This window comes from Osmia bicornis, chromosome 5 (genome assembly GCF_907164935.1).
Source record: "Osmia bicornis bicornis chromosome 5, iOsmBic2.1, whole genome shotgun sequence".
In the NCBI taxonomy this organism is placed as follows: domain Eukaryota; kingdom Metazoa; phylum Arthropoda; class Insecta; order Hymenoptera; family Megachilidae; genus Osmia; species Osmia bicornis.
In genome coordinates this window covers 204975-224123 of record NC_060220.1, presented here as the reverse complement: position 1 = coordinate 224123, position 19149 = coordinate 204975, and the positions used below count along the sequence as shown (strand labels likewise).

The 19149-nt window shown below is 33.9% G+C and overlaps 3 protein-coding genes across 4 annotated transcripts; 1 reads left to right on the top strand and 2 right to left on the bottom strand.

Moving 5' to 3' along the window:
- The first annotated feature begins 1991 nt into the window (after positions 1–1991).
- Positions 1992–4828, top strand: LOC114882699 (methyl farnesoate epoxidase-like). 2 transcript variants are annotated; one of them, XM_029199640.2, is made up of 8 exons: positions 1992–2253; positions 2562–2813; positions 2886–3174; positions 3272–3507; positions 3592–3803; positions 3871–3957; positions 4028–4169; positions 4233–4828. In XM_029199640.2, the coding sequence occupies exons 1-8, from the start codon at positions 2097–2099 to the stop codon at positions 4409–4411; spliced, it is 1554 nt and encodes a 517-aa protein (XP_029055473.1). In that variant the 5' UTR covers positions 1992–2096; the 3' UTR covers positions 4412–4828. The 2 variants fall into 2 exon arrangements, with proteins under 2 accessions (XP_029055473.1, XP_029055472.1); XM_029199639.2 differs by having other exon boundaries at positions 4028–4828.
- Positions 4829–4932: 104 nt separating this feature from the next.
- LOC114882700 (probable cytochrome P450 305a1) lies at positions 4933–8956 on the bottom strand. The gene is made up of 8 exons (XM_029199641.2): positions 8656–8956; positions 7308–7565; positions 6737–6974; positions 6181–6340; positions 6000–6111; positions 5752–5932; positions 5420–5676; positions 4933–5337 (listed from the first exon to the last, which is right to left on the bottom strand). The coding sequence occupies exons 1-8, from the start codon at positions 8732–8734 to the stop codon at positions 5159–5161; spliced, it is 1464 nt and encodes a 487-aa protein (XP_029055474.2). The 5' UTR covers positions 8735–8956; the 3' UTR covers positions 4933–5158.
- A 527-nt stretch (positions 8957–9483) lies between these two features.
- Positions 9484–19127, bottom strand: LOC114882693 (small subunit processome component 20 homolog). The gene is made up of 11 exons (XM_029199628.2): positions 18925–19127; positions 18581–18858; positions 13312–18501; positions 12989–13244; positions 12313–12918; positions 11652–12215; positions 11387–11569; positions 10975–11305; positions 10472–10905; positions 10101–10370; positions 9484–10011 (listed from the first exon to the last, which is right to left on the bottom strand). The coding sequence occupies exons 1-11, from the start codon at positions 18967–18969 to the stop codon at positions 9862–9864; spliced, it is 8307 nt and encodes a 2768-aa protein (XP_029055461.2). The 5' UTR covers positions 18970–19127; the 3' UTR covers positions 9484–9861.
- Positions 19128–19149: the final 22 nt, after the last annotated feature.

Below are 19149 nucleotides of genomic sequence, written 5' to 3'. Positions count from 1 at the left end.
ACATACAGACGCGTCTACCACCGCGATCGGCATAAATTAATCCGTGCCAGCGTACTCTCCTCCTCTTTGCGTTATCCAGCCGCGGCCATAGTAAGTTCTTGGTAATGGGCAGAATCGACGACAGGAGAAACTTTTGCTTCGATCCAACCATCGAGGGTCAGACTTTTGCATCGTGCGTGTTGTTCGATCGCCGCGGGAAAAAAACTGGAGAAATGTCGTATGCCAGTATTTTCTAAACGATCTCGACAGCGTGCTCGTGATTTTCACTTTCCTCGTCGTCTTTCTCTTATTCTCGTTTCGTCATACTTTGCGTCAGAGTTTCTACTCGTTTGTCGATGGAAACTTATGAAAAATACCGTCTTAAACAAACAATCAACTGGAGATGTTTAAACGATTTAGAAGGTCGCGATGAATAGCTTCTGGTTAAACTCTAAAATAAACTGTTCCACTTGCTATTTGCAATTGACCTGATTCTATCTTCCATCGAGTTCCTTTAACGCTTCACTGTCGTTTTTTTTTTTTTTTTTCTTTTCTTTCTTCGAAGTACAATTGCGAGTGTTCAAGGTCGTTTCTCTAAGATAATTCTTATCCACGTTCTTCTCGCCTGCAAGCCCTAGTCAAATGGAAATCTCGCGCTTTGAATGGGTCACGATAACGATCGATTTTACACGTTAACCAACCACGGATTTCGCACGCAAACAGAACAATGTACTATCTGCAAATATTGCTCGTAAAACATACGTGTTCAAGTACACCAGATCGAACGTGTTATTTGCCATTAAAACACTTCGCCGTACCGATGTCAGTGAACTGAACGATTGTCTGAAATGAAACAGATTTATTATAATGAAAGAGCCTCTCTTAATTCAAAGAAGGGTTAAAAAAAAATGTTGAACAATTTGATTCAGACAACTTACTTAGAAAATAAAAGAATATTCTAGAAACGAAGTTACTTTCCAAAAACTTTCTACAAAAGCCAATCCGATCGATGCGTTGTGGGCGTATCGAAAATATTCTCCGCGTTGCGGAAGGTCAACAACTACGCAAATAAATCCAAAACGTATAATTAAAGCGAGCCCGTGAACCTGTGGAATCGTGTCGCGTTTTCTCTGTTGCTCGTTGAAAAGTAAAACCAGTTTGGCTGTAATTAGCTGGCCCGATCAGGAAATAATTCACCGGCGACTTTCAAAGTTCACTCTACTTGCTGTGCATTCCACTTACATCGCACCCTTTTTTTTTTTTACAGCGTGTAACTAAAACTAAAAGAAGAAATATAACTCGTTCAATTGATGTAACTTGTATCGACTTCAAATAAAATTTTAGATAAATAAACAGTCTTATAGATTCAACGCATCATGTTTTTATGGAATAAAACAACAAGCTTCTTGATATATTTCTCTTCAATCATGACTAGCATAGTTATTATTCTTCGAGCCGGAACTTCTGTTTCCAGAGAAATCAAATTTTTGCTAAAAGTCTTCCGCGTAGAGAGTCCAGCGATCTCATGTATTTTGTATTCGAAACGGAAGCCATTAAGTATGCGTTGCCAACAAATTGCTCGTATGAAAATGAACAGGAATTACGAGAGTACGGTGTTTCCCTTTTCATGCGAATAAATAACACATTGTTTGCGATATCAATGGAGGCATTGCTTTTTTTTAACATCTCATTTCCTTTGGTAAGTAGAAAGATTCTTAGAATTACTATATGTACAATTCCAATAATCTCGTTGTATAGTTTATCATTTGTATTCCTGAAAATTAGAATAAGATTAGAACAAGTGAAAAGTTTAAATTAATTTGTCTCCTTATTGCTATTTCTTAGATCTTCATCTTTATGTGATTTCTATACTAATTGAAGATAGGCATTTCCTCTACATTGTTACATATCTAGCAACTCGTCATCAGGGTTCTGCTGTATCAGAGCTAGAAAAAAGACCGATACCACTTCTACATAATATATAATATAAAGCAAGGAAGAGTACCATGAAAAGGACGTCTTCTCATACAAAAAGATATTTTCGTCAGAGGCCATGGGTGTCACGGCGATAATATCACAGGGTGGCACCAGAATCTTTTTTTTCTTAGCGTACACATATGTATATATGCGTTAGTATAGTAACTGCATTCGAAGTCACCGAATCTGAACTATCAGTGTTCACGAAGATGTTCTACGCGGTGATTTGTCTTCTCCTTGTTCTTTTCTGTATCTTCTGCGTCTACGATTGCTTCAAGCCACATAATTATCCTCCTGGTGCGTTAGTGTGCGATATAATCTGTGATTATATCAGGAACTCGGGAAGTTTAAATTATGAAGTATTCTGAATTTAAACGGAACATCTAATTGAAATTTTTAGATTAATAGAAAAATGTTGTCATACCTATTTGAAATAAATGTATAAAAGTTAATACTGTTTAAAGATTTGGAATTTCAACTTAAAATCAAATATACGAGAAACTTTTGCAGTTAATCTAATAGAATCTTTGAATAGAAATACAGAAAGTGTGGTCATTTACTATCTTCTCAATGTATTCATGCGTTCTTGTGTAATATGCGAGTAGGCCCAAAATGGATGCCACTGATCGGTTGCTTCTTCACCTTTCGACAACTGAAGCTGAAGAATGGCTACGTTTACTTAGCATTTCACGAGCTAATGAAAAGTCACGGTCCGATTCTGGGCTTGAAACTGGGAACACAGAAGGTGGTTGTGATCTCGACGCATGATCTGGTAAAGAAGGTTCTTCTTCAGGATGAGTTCAATGGCAGACCGGATGGATTCTTCTTCAGGGTCCGTGCGTTTGGTAAAAAACGAGGTGTGTAAAATATTATCAGTTTTATTTAATAATAAAACATTGATATACTTTGGATCCATTTAATTCCGACAGGAATTTTATTCGCCGAAGGACCAACGTGGGCACAGTGTCGTCGTTTTACGATGCGTCACCTCAGGGCATTTGGTTTTGGCCAATCAATTATGGAGAAACAGTTGATCATTGAAGCAGAGAGTTTCGTAGATTATCTTCGTCGAGCTAGCGCGAAAGGTCCGGTGCCGATGCACACGGCATTCGATGTCGCTGTATTGAATTCCCTTTGGTCCATGCTTGCTGGCCATCGATTTGACTATGACAATGAAAAATTGATGGAGATACTTGATGCTGTTCACGGTGCCTTCAGGTAAACATACTCACGCGACAAACGCGACAAACGCCGCCGACTATCGGGACGCATTCTTGGTATCCACATATTTACTTAAAATCTCTTCTATCATTAGGCTGATGGATACCATGGGCGGTATCGTGTCACATATGCCATTTTTACGTTTCATTATACCAGAATTATCCGGTTACAACGAATTAATGAGAATCTTACGAAAGCTTTGGGGTTTCTTAGACGAAGAGATCACCATTCACGAGAAACAACTGTCTGGTAACGAGCCTCAGGATTTAATTGAGGCATTTCTTTTGGAGATCTCATCTAACAGCAAAATCGATGATTCGATCTTTGATCGTGAGTCATATTTTTAATCTGCAAAAAAAAAAGAAGAATAATTATAATTATAATTTTCTTTTCTTTTCTTTTCTTTTCTTGTAGGAGAAAACTTGTTGATCGTGTGTCTCGATCTTTTCTTGGCTGGCTCAAAAACAACGACAGATACTTTAGCCGCCACTTTGCTATTTCTATCTTTGCACTCTGACTGGATTAAAATACTCCAAGAGGAACTAGATAACGTTGTCGGTAGATCACGATCCCCAGCTTTGAAAGATTCTTCGTCATTGCCGATGATGGAATCGTTTCTTGCAGAGGTGAAATTATTATCTATTATTATAATTACCATTATAATTGGATTCAAATATACCATTCCCGTGTTAGGTACAGAGATATTTAAACCTGGCACCTTTTGGACTACCTCATAAGACCATGAAAGATGTAAATCTAAATGGATATCACATACCTAAAGTAAATACCATAAGTACGTTATTTTTAGTGCCTGTTCCGAGTATAAGTACATGTATCTGTATTATTTTAGGATACAATGATTCTTCTGGACTTTCACAGTGTCCACAATGACAAGGCTTATTGGGATCATCCGGAAGAGTTTCGACCACAAAGATTTCTTGACGATACTGGCCGATTTTGTCCAAACAGTGCAAGCATGATTTTCAGTTTAGGTAAGTTCAGTTCAGTGTCTGTTCTTGTTTCAAATGTATTCAAATTAAATTCTTTCGTTTTAGGCAAAAGACGTTGTCCAGGAGAAATGCTGGCTCGATCAACCTTGTTCTTATTCTTCACCTACGTTGTATATTACTTTGATATCGAAATTTCACCAGACCACGGAAAGCCAGATCCGAACGGCTACGATGGTTTCACCATATCGCCAAAACCATACCACCTGAAACTTACTTTAAGATGATTTGGCAAACTATGATTCTGTATAAAAAAAAAAAAAAAAAAAAAAAATAATAATAATAATGAACACAACTATAATTTATATACATTTTCACATTTTTAAGTGAGAGAAATGATTAATAAAATACGTACAACACAGTAGATATTAGGTATTTAAATAAACGATATATATTCCTGTACTGTAACGGTACCCTAGTTGCTTTTAAACGATCTGTTTCCTATTAACAAGAAAATATTTAGCACCGACGTTGAAGACTTAATATAAAAGGGCCGAATCGCCACGTGACGTGGGGGCGAAGGTACATTTGGACTTCTGCGAAACGAGCCGATTTCGTTGAACGAGTAAAACGAAAACGACGCGTAAAGCGACTTTCACGTAGCAGAAACAATAAACATTATCCGCGAGAAAAATTTGTTGAAGTCAAATAAACGTGCTGGCTCTCTAACAGCTTGAACTACGAAGATCGAGAACTTCGCGTTCTGGTATCTTTTCATTAGAATCACGATTAACCAAGCAAAAAAATATATAATTTCTTTGCTGTACCTTTATTGTTCTTTCACTTTCTGATAATTATAATTATTCTAATAAGTATTTAGCATTTATTATGAAGCGTCGTCATAGATGCTAGAAATAGAAAATACGATAGAGAAAGAAAACATAAAGCCTATCTTAATTTTGTAACCACTTATAAATATATTCATTTAGTTACGCAAAAGAATATTACTGGAAGAAATTGCCTGATAAAAGAAATTATCGTGGCATAACTAATGACTGGTAAGGCTTTGGTGAGATCGTCAGGCCAGGATTAATTTCTAGGGAAGTTGGTCCTTTGCCAGGGACCGGAAGTAGGGTGTACTTCTGCATTATGCCAGTGAATAGAAGGAACATCGCAGACTTTGCTAACATTTCACCTGGACATCTTCTTCTTCCTAAATAAGAAAGATAATCAAGGTAACGAATAATAACGAACATTTGTGTAACTAAGGATGTCCTTCGCATCTCACTTTGTACCTTTTCCAAAAGACAAAGAGTTTACATTCGGTTCGAAGACACCATCCTTTATGAATCGTTCGGGATTGAACGTGTGCGGATCAGGATATAGCACGGGATCTACGTGAATGGAATACATATTTAGCAGTATAGTGGAGTCTTTTGGTATCTTGTAACCCCCAAGGTTTGTATCGCGAAGACATCGTCGTGGTCCAATAATAGGGAATGGTGGCCAGAGTCGTTGCGACTCGGTTATTACAGCTTCTGTATAAGGAAGCCTGTAACAATAAAAAAAAAAAAAAAAAAAAAAATGTTAAAATCTCACGTGTACAACAAATTAAACGTTTCATTACTTTATCTTGTGTTTCAACTCGGGGAACTCGTCACGTGGAATCACTGAATCGATTTCCTGTTGCAGTTTACGTTGAACGTCCTGATGCAACACCATAATTAGAAACAGGAAGTCCATGGACGTGGCCGTGGTGGTGCAACCAGCAAGGAAAAAATCAATCAATACCATTACCAATTGATCCTCTGAAAATTGAAATTCGTTACCGTCAACTCTTGAAATTATTAATTAATTGAACAGCAATTACTGTACCGTTGAAAATTGAACTGGAACTATTTTCGCTATACATTTCATGAAGAAACAGATCTATCAAATCGTCGTTATTCTCTGGTGAATATTGGAGCTTGTGTTCATTGATAATATCCTGCATAAAAATAACCATAATTTTTTAACATAATAGTAAAATGTTAATTGATTTACATAACGGACGTACCATTAAGAAGGCCTTGAGCTCGTTGTTCAGCGTTACAAGAAGGTTGTACCCTGAGGTCTCGGGTGCAACGTAACGTAACCAAGGGAAAGCGGCTAAAAATCCGCCGTTCATGTCGAAGGCTCGTGCTCGACGTTCCAGCAACTCGGTAAAATACTGTAACCTACGAGTTAACGTTAGAAAGAGAATAAACGATCGCAATTCAATGCATTTCAAATACACAGATGACCCACTTACTACCTGCTCCTCTGTACTTGCTATGGATCATTACCTTCTGTTCAGCCGTCGTCTTTACAGACTGTTTCGTTACAAACAATCGAGTTGCTCTAATTTTGTTGACAACACAGAAAGAAATGACAATTGCATAAGCGTATGTATTTACATAGAAAAAGTAGAAGGGGAGCAGGTTCTTCTTTGCAGCTCATAATTCTTGATTTTGCATTCAACCCTCAATTGAAGAAATTATTAATTTTCTCGATTAAAAATTGAATAAGGAATAACGCATTTTCAGGTAAAAATGTTGAATATAAAAAATAAATAGGAGACATAATTTATGTACTTTCGATCATCGCCAAATGGTTTTCCCGTCGTCAACATCCAAAGGACATTTAATACAGCAGGCACGATCATTGGTTTCAATCGTTGTACACCCCCTTTCTTCATTTTGTCTAGGATTATATTTAATTCGTTCTTGATCATATCCAACATGTTTTGCTTCCCAAAACCGAAGGATCTCATGGTCCGCATCGTCCAACCACGTATTTCCCTCCACTCATCTCCGTCGTTCATCGTGATACCTAACGTTGATAATCACAATTAGAAATACAATCTTATAGTAATATTACATAATGGTGATAAAACTTATAGACTCTCTATCATCCGAATTAATAGACGAAGATAACAAAGTTCAGATACGAGATAATTGTTTTTCTATGTTTCAAATTACTCTATAATATACATATGTATATTAAATTGGTCGGAGCCCCGCTATTTAAACTAGACTGATCGGGATTTTTGTGACTTTTTAACTGAAAATCTAGATTATCAATTTCTAGACCATTCTTTGCAAGCCGATCACAGTTAATTACTGCGGCCTAGTTATATTTTACGACGAGACGGTGTTCTAATACCTTGTTTCTTCCCCATATTTCGCATTTCGATAAACGCGTTCCATGGTCGGCCCTCAAACTCCTCGCTTTTCAGTACCTCCATCATACAAGATTCGCTTCCAGAAACGACTAATACCTTATTGGCGCCTGAACCTAGGCTTATCAAGTGACTATTGTATCGTTTCGACAGCTCTATGAAGGCAAAATGCTGTGCTCCCAATTTATGAGTTAAGCGCTTTAGTAGAAACTGATTGCCGATAACCGGCCACGGAAACGGACCTAAAAAAAGAAGATAAAACATCTTTAAGAATGAAGAAAAATTAAGAGTAAAGACGATAGCCGAATCTGACTCTGACACTTCATTTTTGAATAGAAACTATACATATTTACATAGAACTATTTATTAGCCAACCCGTATCTTGTAAGATTGAAAATCTTTAGAAGGGGGCTACATATAGTATTTAGACTTCCGGTCTGACCGGAAATGCCTGGAAAAATCTCGCTCTAGTTTACTTTAGCTTGTTTTGAATTTATAATAAAAGACTTTTATATCATCTATTCGATGTTAACCCTCGGACAGCGCGGCGGCGGATGTACCGAGTAATTTCGACCTAATTTACAGTGAGTGTAAAACGTATTCGTACAGTTTCTTAATCATAGTATTCTGCATAGGATAACGACAAGATAATCCCTGACATATCAGGATAATTAACATTAGTATATCTGGACTCCCTGTCAGCATAAATAGATATTGTTCCACATTAAAATTTAATCATGGTCAATAGCGACAACCGTAAAATAGGACGAAAAGACAATTTGTTATAAATTTACAAAAAATAATGTAAAGCCTTGAATAAAATTTAAAAAATTTTGAATAGATCGCGAGTGACACGATCCAAGGAATCATTAGAATACTTTTTACACTCATTGTAATTTAAGCCAATCATTGTAAATATACATATATGTATGTATGTAGTCGTGTAACACGCGACTACCATACAGGAATTCGTTCATTCAATACATTCTTCGAAACTACTGTTGAATCAGTGAATTAAAGAACGTATATAAATATTGTCGTCTGTGAAAAAGTTGTAACATTATCTAAAAATACGGGGAAAAATTGCTAATAACAATAAATTTATCGGCACTTTAATATAATCGAATAATTTAGAGGAAGAACGTCCAAGAAAATTTTAAATAACGCTACAGTGCCGTGCTACGTTCGTTTGTTTTCACTCTAGTATTTAACGTCTTAACATTAAACCATAATTTCTAAAAAAGAAAAAAACAGAAGGTAACATTAGATATCAATCTGTATCGACGATCACTGTAATTGAAAAAAAATTGAACATAAAATAACTCCTATTACCTGGCGGTTGATTTTTCACTTTATGCTTGACTACCACTAAAATCAAAATCAGGATTATCAGTACCACGGTGATGAACATCACTGAATCGTTTCGTCCACGTAAAGCTTAAAATAAATATGTCGATGATCAATGAAAACGTGCGAACTTAAATTGGTTATATATGTGAAGAATGGATGGACAGTAAGCTAGACGGTAGTAATTCTCTGGCCACGGCTTATATGCCAAATTTCCCGTTTCCTACGTCGCGTTGGATTTTTATGTCCAACCACCGCCGATAACGCGGCTTTTCCGATAAGCTTAAATGCAAGTAAACGTTACTCAACTCCTTGCTTATAAGCATATATCAAAGTCAAAGAAATAAAGAAGTGCCAAGTTGGCGATGCTTCAATGAGATATAGTTAGACAAGTTTTACTGACTGATGTAGTGCATTCAATCACGCGTAATGTCACGTACCTTGTTTAGCTCATTTTCATTTTAATTGCTTCCATTTAACGATACTCCTATTAACCACCTATATAAATGTTAAAATACTGACAATAATATAACGTTTTTCCTTCTAATTTCTATCAAATATATTCTATATTGTAATATTAAATACTATCGTTAATATACCTTTGTTGTTCTGAATGATAATATATATAATTATTGCAAACTGAAAAATTATACGTTGCAGCAAATATGAAATCTTACACCGGAAGTCGAGAACTTGTGTACAAGTATTTCCCTATATTGTATGACCGAAAAAACTATTTTTCTAGTAGTTGGTACAAACATTGTATCCTAAACTTTGAAATAAAATAATGTTCATGTAATTATTCTATTCCGATTAATTATAATGTCCCTATATTTTTCATTTAAATAGCTTAATCGTACAAACTTTGTATATTCAAATACAACAGTATAAAAAGATTCTAAATATTTCGCTGAAACTGTGGGTCTCGTACATGTAAATTGTATTATTTTACAATCAGTACTCGTGAAACGCTAAAAATTTTGAATATAATACAAAATACGTATATACATAAATGCATATGTACAAAATATATACATATTCATGTACAAAACGTATATATTCAGTTTTAATAAACAGCAGTATGATATATGATATATGGATATTTTACAGACTAGATTATTATTTAAATAGTGTCATAAAAATAACGATTTTCCTTATATGTAATTTTAGCATTTTCTTAAACTAAAACAATTATATAATATCTAAATCAATTTCTTTCTTTAGACGTTTCTTCGCTCCTTTTTTCCCCCTTACAGTATCCAATTTCCTCTTCCTAGCTTCTTTTTTCTTTTGTTGTCTTGCAATTTTACGTTTAGCAGCCAGTTCTGGATCAGTTACATACTGTAACAAAAATATTAAAGTATTCAACTCATTATTAATTATAATAATAGCAAGAAAAAAAGAGTATAAGTAGAACATAAAAAACCCACCTGTTGCGTCCGTACTTTCCTCCTCTCTGCTTTTTTAATATCTAACTGTTGTTGTATTCGACTCAATAATCTGATGTATTCTTCGTTATCTAAACGTTTTTTGATCATTGCTGCAGCTTCTTTCGCCAATCGTCTTAAACTAGTATTTTTTTCTTCTACTGTTGAAATTTCACGTACGATTGGTGACATAATATTAAAAAGTACTGTATTTAAATACTCCATAGGTATAGTAACTACTATTCCAGCAACCCATTTAAAGAAAGCAGTCCGCTAAAAAAAGAAAAAATTCATTTTAACATTGTTTATTATGAAGAAAAAGAAAGAAAAAAAAAAAAAAATAATAAATTATCAACATTACTGTTACCACGTACCACCGTTATCGATTTAGGGGCTTTAGTTATTTCTATATTTACAGATCTTCTCAATCGTCTAACCAGCCAAGAAAGGGATAACTGGTTCTTATCAGTATCTGTTGCTTTCTTATCTTCATCCGCAGTAACAGTCGTAACTGTTTTGACGGATTTCAAAATTTTTGCAATAAAAATTAAATTTTTAACAGTTTGGTCGGCTAATTCCTCTAACATCATATCGGGTTGCAATTGAGCGATCAAGTCTAAAGTCAAACTTCTAATGGTACCGGCTGGGTCAGAATACATGTAACTATTTTCAGTCTCACACTTTTCAGGATTTTCTAAGAATTCTATGATCTTGTCAATGTCTAAGGCAGCTAAGATAAAACCGATCATTTGTGACGCTGCTAAGCGAACCCACGTGTGAGGATGTGCCAATAAAGACTGGCTGTATTCTAAACGTTGAAAAAATTGCGTTAGTATTTAAACAGGTGGTAAATAAAATAGCATAATAACACACTGACCAGCAAATGAACGGACAGCTTCTTTGTACTGGTCATTTTTTAGAAAAGCTGTGCAATTTGCTGATATTTTTAACAATAACTGTAAAACTTGAAACATATGATGATCTTTCATTCTTTCCGGATCCTTAATGCTAGGTTGCATTTCTAATTCAGCCATTTCTTCATTTGTACGTAACTTTACAAAACGTCCAGGTTCTTCGTTATCATCAATATTTGCGTGGAATTGTTTTAGAAGAGGTGGTAATAATTCTTTAAGACGAGATTCGAAAGCATCTTTCTCCACTGTTACAAATATACCACATAATTGAGCAGCCAAAGCACGATGCATTATCTAGAAAAAGGAACAATAGAATAATTTAGTATTGTGTAATTTAATATACATGACAATCAGATTTTGATACTGAATAATTACTTTAGTGTCTCTTAACCATTCCATGACTATGTTAAATAATTTACTCCTCTTATTGTGATGTATCCGTGTGACCATTTCTTTAATACACTTGGCACATAACTTCCGACACGTAGGATCATCATCGTTTATCAATCTTGCACCAGCCATTATAAATATCGGATCTGCTTTCATAATCAAGGTTCTCTACAAGTATTTTAAATAAGTTTATTAATGCATACTTTAAATTGTACAAGAGATATTCTGAATGAACCAAAAATATACCCACTGTAGGAAATCCTGTAACAATGCTGTGAAGCATTTCTAATGCACTCAGTCGACCAGGTTGCATTTCATAACTAAGTTGCGTTAAATAGAACAGTATATGTTTATTCAGTAATTTACCAAGGGGATATTCCATCAAATATGTATAAAACACGGAACGAGATTGTTGCCTAATATGTTCCAAATCTGAAGTAATACTTAAAGTAGCAATCTTGCTCATGACATTATGGATTTCCGGAAGTACCATCTTCCGAGAGATTATCGCTTTGAGTAAACCAAATGCTGTTGCATGCCTATCACTATCGTACATGTCTTGTTCGGCATACATAATTAAAACTTTCAACTGTTCTTCGTTAATTGTATAATGCTTTACGTCACGGACAAGTACAGACATACATTTGAAACCAGCCATTACAAGATCAAAATTATCTCCTTTGCTCAAACCTTCAGCTGCATATTTATGCAATATGTTAAATATAGATGTACAAACGTCTGAGATTCTTTCGTGTATCGAAGGTAAGTCTTTCTTGAGTAACCAATTTAAACACTGCAGACCTAAGGTGCTTAACTAAAAAAAAGAAAGAAAGAAAGAAAGAAAAAAAAATTATCATACAATTTACTATACATTGATCAGTCTATCATTTTAAGCAGTAAAATAAACTTACCTTGATATGTTGGGATTTTAAACAATCGCTTATGAGCGGTACAAATGGATCTAAAAAGGATTCAAATTCTCCACCAGATATTTTGTCTCTTTTTAACAAAATATGCAAAAGTTTTAAACCAAATTCTATAATAACGTGAACATTAGTATTTTTAGAGGTTTTTGAAGTAACTTTTACGCCCATTTTATTTTTTGGCTCGGGTGGTATAAGGAAGCAATCTGGTTTCTGTCTAGCCATCACTTCTGCTTCTTTCGGTGTCAATTGTTTATCCTTCTTCTCAGGCATTAGCTGGGGAATACTTTCAGAAACTATACCATAAAGAAACGTCAGCATTTGTTCCAATGGTATAAAAGTATTATCAGCTAAACCCAACACAACATTCCTTAAACATTCTACTACTTTCTGTAGTGTTTTATGTGAATGCGTTTTCACAAGCACCTCTTTTAATGGCAAAATTAAATCTACTAAGCAAGATTCCGTAATATATTGCGCTAATATGTGAAAAATATCAAAGCTTTTCGTAGATTTTGCTTCCGCGACAGTTTTTACAATTCCTAGCACTTCTTTCTCTTCTCCAGTTGGACCAAATAGATCTACTTTACATACCTGAAAGAGTATATTATTTATTAACACACTAAATGCCAAAATCAAGATTTATAAGAATGATATTACTTACAGATAAAATACTTTGAAGGTTTTTATTGATATCAAATTTCTGGAAATATGGTTTCAAAGCAACCAATACTGATTGCACTGTAAATGCAAGCACATGAACTTGAAACCCTCTTGTCAATAATGTGTTCATTTCTCTTATTAGGTAATGAAGATATTTTGGACCTAGAGTTATCATAATTTTTTGTAATATTTCTCGTGTGGCGCGTCTTACCGATTCTAAACGCGATTTTAAGAATGTACACAACTTCATAAAGATTCTGAAACAATTTGTTAGATTAGCTTAAAATAGTTTAATTAGATAAAAGCAAATATGCATATACCTACCCTGGTAAATTGATGTCTAAAATGTTTTCAGGTAGTTTTTGTAATAATTTAACCATAGCAAGGGCAATGGGAACTCGCATTAATTCTTCTTCCTCGTTTCTTGCTGCAACTTTTTTCTTATTAAATTTGTGACTACTTTCACGACTAGTCTTTGCTATGATGGAACGGTGAAGTTGAGGCAACAATTCTTTGGATATAGTAAATATAACCCTTTGTGCTCCATAGGGTGAAAGAACTATTTGCTTCTCTATTATAGGTATATCTTCCTGTACTTCCGTTTCATCTTTTTCTTCGATAACGTCCAAACTTTCAGACTTTAAAGTTTCCTCCAATTTTTCTTCTATTTCTTCATTTATATTTTCATCAATCTCCTTTTCGGCGACATCTTCCTTTTTATCAGATGATATTTCATTTTTTAAAGTTTCTTTAACCACTTTCGTTTCCAAAGATCCATCCTTGGGTTTGTATTTTGATAAATTAAAATGAAAAGAATCTAACATAATAACAATAATCCTAACAAGTTGCTTCTGATATTCAGCAGAACCTCTTAGCTTTCCTAAGTAATATTTTAATATAATTTCGTACTGATACCATGGTAAAAGTTTACAGACAGTTCCAACTGTTTCTATTGCAGCATCAAGGATACTGTTTTTATGTATGAAGCTTTCGTTGCACAAATACATGGAAGCAAATGGAAGAATGAACTGAGTTAAGGTTCTTGGATTAAACTTTTTTTGCAGTGTCTTCGCTACAGTACAGAATTTAAGCAATGCACGAGCTCTTCTGTGCAATTGTAAATGTTGCATATTTTCAAAGAAATCCACTTCAGGATCTGCTTTGTTAGCTAACAGTGATAGATCTCGTAAAACAGGATGCACCTCTGGGCATTCTATAGCCATATGCCCTAAGAAAGCAATTGACTGTAGTTTTACCACTTCATTTTTACTAGTTATTCCATTTTTAATGAGTAGTAAAATTGTGTCATCCATTAAATAACGCCTGTCTGATATATTTTCTCTATGCTTTTTCGCTAATTTAGAACCAAGAAGTTTAAGACATTGTCCTGAGTAATCTCTTAATGCTAGATCTGCTTCATTCTTCAAAAAATAATAACAATTATGAATAATAGCTATACCAAAATCCAGGGTAATCTCGTTCTTCTCTACTGCGTTATTAATTTCAGAAAATGCATCCAATCTCTTTTGAAAATCTGGTTGATCGATCCACCTGCGATCCCACGCGTTAAGCGCACTTATCAAATTGTAATTTTTTATCAGTATTTCACGACAATCTTCAGTAGCACTTTCGACAATCGTTCGGTACAGTTCTAACAGCAATTTGCGAGCAGGAATTACCGATACTGACCCTAATAAAGGTAAGATTGCACGTATATGAACTGTTGGTTGTGCAACGTGTTTTATAAGATTTATAACAGTTGTAATTAATTCTACAATTGTTTCTTCCGCGCCTCCAGCAGAAGATTTCTTAATTAATATTGGTAAAGTAAGAGTAACAAGAATATCGCATGCATTTGGATCTTTTACAAATTCCGAAATACGTGACAAAATGATCAATTCTGTTCTATTTATCCTCTTGTTTGATTTGCCAAGCTTATTCTTAATATGTTCCAAGATACTAACAACATGTGGAAGTAGTATAGCAGATCCGTAATTAATGCCACTAGATAAGGCTTCCTCGTTTACTACAAGTAAATTGGTAAGTACAGGTATCAAAGGAACAAAAGGTGCATCAATTTCCATATCATTTTCGTTTGTCTTTCCATAATCCTCTAATGTTACCATTTTTTCAATCATGTCAAGAATAGCATTAATTACAGATGCATGAGTGTTTGGTCCCAAGAGAAGCTGCATAATATATGGCAGAGGACTGACAGATTTATCATCTTCTCGATGCTTTATAAATAACGGATAATAACGAGAATTTTGGCTCCATGACATAAATAACTTCAATAAAGGTGTAGGGCTATGAATACCTTCCATGGGCAATTTTTGCAGCCATGGAAATACCGCTACATCGAATAAACCATCTAATTCATGTTCACTCCATTCATAATCTTCAAAATGATTAAAGAATCTTGCTAATATTAAAATACAACTGGTTCGTACATTTTTAATAGACGGTAAATAACCAGCGTACACTTTATCTGATTTTTGTAAAATTCCAGTAACTGCTGCTAAAATACATAGTACCAAGCCAAGTAAACAAGGCAACAATTTTTTAGCCATTTTACTACCAAATTGTTCTATTAAAATTCCAAGTAAGTTTACAGCACTCTGCAGACGTTTAGGAGGTATGACATTATTCAAATCAATTGTGTTAACGATACTGCGCGTAAGTTCCTTTAAGTTAATTTTCTCATCTGATTCAAACGATATGTATGCTTTGAAAGGTTTAAACGCCATTTTTGTAAATATGATCATCTCACTTTCCTGAATGCCACCCAGGAAACGTAAAAGTAGTTTTCGTCTTGCAATCCCTCCGACTTTACCGCCAGTTCTCATTCCTGTTTTTAAAGCCATTTTTGCATAAACTATTCTCATCAATATAGGTATAAACTCATCACGATGTTCATTCTGTATCATATTACTTTCTTGATCGATCTTGAAACATGTCACTTCATTTTTCAAATTTTTTTCATTAATTAAATTATATAAATTATCTTTGTATGGTAACAGATATTTGTATTTATAAGTAAGAAGACAATTGAAAGCACCTCTTTGAATATCAGGATTTCTTGATGACAGTAGATCTAAATAAATTCTTTGTATCTCTGCTTCCCTATACAATGATCTTGGATTTGCTATCTTCTCAAACACCTCTAGTTGAGCAATTAGAAGCTTTACTTTGCAATTATTCTTTACTGTAAATTTTGATGTTTGCTTTAAGTCTGTACTTATAAAAGGTGTAGGTTCCTTTGCTTCCTCTTTCTTTTCTTCATTTTCATCCGCTTCATTATCACTTTCATCATCATCATCAATCTCCATATTATTATCAGTGGAATTTAATTCTTGCTTTTTCAGAATACTACAACACTTGGCATCTTCAGAATTTGACTTAAAGAAATTGTCATTCACGAAATCAATAAACATTCCAGTAATATCTCTGTTCTTCATTTCACAAAATTGTGCAAAATTTCTCATACATTTCCATGATAAAACTTTGTGATTTGCATAATCAGGCTTATCATTACTTTTTTGTATTGCAATTTCTATTTTAGAAATAGTTTCACACTCAAATACTGGCTTATAATCTGTGATTGCTTGTTGTTCACGTTTTAATTCGGCTAGAAACGTTGGCCAAAAGTCTTCACATTTCTTATCTGCATATGTTGCTATAATTTTGTTTACAGGTTCCCATAACAAAGAAAAATTTATGTATAAATTACCCAATAAGTATTGTAGTGGAAATTTATAATACTTGGGATCTAAATTCGACACTACATTATTTTCAAACGATAAGGCCTGTAAATGCAATAACTTATCCCTAAAACTTTGTACTGTTATGGATTCACATTCTGCTAAATACATGTGTTCCATAGCACTTTTCTCTGTACTTTCATTTGTAGTAGACGATGTCATTTCTTTAACATCAGAAAATAAAGAATACAAATGGGTTACGATTAAACGGACTTCACCGAAAGGAGAACTCAAGTTTGATGCAATGCTACTATTTAAGATATCAAAAACCGTTTGATTCATATACTTTTCCCGGTACTCTGTTGTACTAAAATATGTTATACATAAATCTGTTGCATTCAAGATAAATCTATTGTCAGGATATTTACTGATAAGGTTCAATATTTTTATATCATTAGTCTCCATAAAGCTGTACAAAGCTTCAGGTTCTAAAATGTGAATTGCTGCCTCTAAAGCTAATAACAATGGCAGACAGAGTTTAATTAAATTACTTTCTGTACTGTCATGATTCAATATTCCTTTATACAGAGACAGTATTCCTTTCTTTAACACCTCTTTGAATTCTTCTGATAGTGGCTTCAAATGTGGTAAAATGATTAACATTCTTAATGCATTAGTTGATATATTTTGATCTAGTAAAGCTTCTAATTCTTTCAGAAGGTAATTGATACTATCAGTTTCGGCACCACGTATATCTAAAATATACTTCGTCCATTTGTCTAACTTCATGCCATTAATACACAATGGCACTTTTGTCTCAATGATATTAGTAAACAGTTTTAAAGTATCATCATTGAAAGTAGTAGAAATACTATGTCGTATTATATGCGGTAATATCAAAGTTTCAAATGATGAATAATGCATTAAATTGTTAACAGCTTCATATAACAGATTAATATCTTTCACAGACATAATTTGAAGCAGTATTTGGCTAGATGTCTCTTGCATTAATTTAACATCTGCTGCCAAAAGTATTGCTACCGCTACTTTTATAATCTCTTGTAACGCATCACTTTGATTTTCAAATATCTTTAAAGCCTGTACCAACTTCTTCATCAAAGGTACAGGATCTATAATTAACCTTCCATTTTTGTAATCAATGACTGGATGTAATAATCGCATTATTAGTATTATACTTTTCTCTCTTTCAGTGGTTGATCGAAAATCTTTAGTATTTTCAATAGCAACATCTATGTTATTTAAAACCACAGACCAGAATACATGACACTTCTGCGGATGAATATTTTGCACAATGCAACTGATTATTTCTTTTAGTACTCTAAATGCCAGATTTTGATTAACAGTTTCATAGTTCAATGCACTGAAATATAATGACAGCATTTGCTCTGTACACGAATGAAATTGTCCTGGTAAACCATGTATTACTTCAAATAATAATTTCCCACATCCTGGTATTCCCTTAGGATTATCTTCTAATATATCCAGTACCAACTTCAAGAAAGATTCTTTGTCTTTAATCTTACGTACTACAAATGCAAAACTTTCAGCTGCAAAGTTATTTACGTAAGCTGGCTGTGTATCTGCTAATAATGGAAGTAACAGATCAAACACTGTTTTTACATTTTTTATCAAGTATCTCCATAAAAATTTGAATAGATAAGCTAATGATGTAAACGCGTATTCTATTTGGTCTGTATCTTTTGTACGCAATAAATCAATCATAACAGTTAAAAATTTGGGAAAATATTCATAAAATTCTTTCTGTAAATCTTTTGATAGAGCTACGACCAATCTGTAATTAAAAATATATGTGAAAACATCAAGAAATCATTTTAGTCCCTGTTGCACAAAATTCTGAAAGCGATACTTACTCTAAAATTGGCTGTAAAAATGAAATGTCTCTTCTTTCCAAATATTCTATTAATTTATCAACAACATATTCTTTCTGATTAATTAACTGTGTAAGTGTAACGATATCACGAACTTCCCTTTTAAAGTTACAGTAACCTTCCGTGAGGTTAAGGAAGTTCCATTTCTGAAGAGTTTGATGAAAATATGTTTCAATTTCCTCATTTTCTTCGTTTCGGTGAGCAACACGATGAAACACATCAATGTCAACTTCGCTTATTCTTTCCGAAAATGTTTTAAACTGCAAGAAAGGAGATCATGTAAGGAAAATTTGATAACAAAAAAGATGTTTGCTTATGTTTCATACCTGAAACGTATTGGTTTCTTTATGACGAGTTGGTTTATTCTTCATGATGAATTACAGGAACTTTATATTCATTCAATACTAAAGGAACATTATTCAAAAATACTTTCTAAAACATACAACACGTGTATTTGCAGTGTATGTACAATTTAATTCAAAGTATAGTTTCTATATGTATACATATATTCAAGCGTGGAGGCCCAACTGTTGGTAAAGTTTTCGACGCTC

Coding starts and splice junctions, on each gene's coding strand:
- LOC114882699 (XM_029199639.2), top strand. CDS start 2,097: ATGTATATATGCGTTAGTATAGTAACTGCATTCGAAGTCACCGAATCT. Junction 3,804..3,870: donor TGGAATCGTTTCTTGCAGAG/GTGAAATTATTA, acceptor TTCCCGTGTTAG/GTACAGAGATATTTAAACCT. Junction 3,958..4,027: donor ATGGATATCACATACCTAAA/GTAAATACCATA, acceptor GTATTATTTTAG/GATACAATGATTCTTCTGGA.
- LOC114882700 (XM_029199641.2), bottom strand. CDS start 8,734: ATGTTCATCACCGTGGTACTGATAATCCTGATTTTGATTTTAGTGGTA. Junction 7,566..8,655: donor AGTGAAAAATCAACCGCCAG/GTAATAGGAGTT, acceptor TTCTTTTTTTAG/GTCCGTTTCCGTGGCCGGTT. Junction 5,677..5,751: donor GAGTTGAAACACAAGATAAA/GTAATGAAACGT, acceptor TTATTGTTACAG/GCTTCCTTATACAGAAGCTG.
- LOC114882693 (XM_029199628.2), bottom strand. CDS start 18,969: ATGAAGAATAAACCAACTCGTCATAAAGAAACCAATACGTTTCAG. Junction 18,502..18,580: donor TTTTTACAGCCAATTTTAGA/GTAAGTATCGCT, acceptor TTTTAATTACAG/ATTGGTCGTAGCTCTATCAA. Junction 10,012..10,100: donor GGAAAGTACGGACGCAACAG/GTGGGTTTTTTA, acceptor TTTTTGTTACAG/TATGTAACTGATCCAGAACT.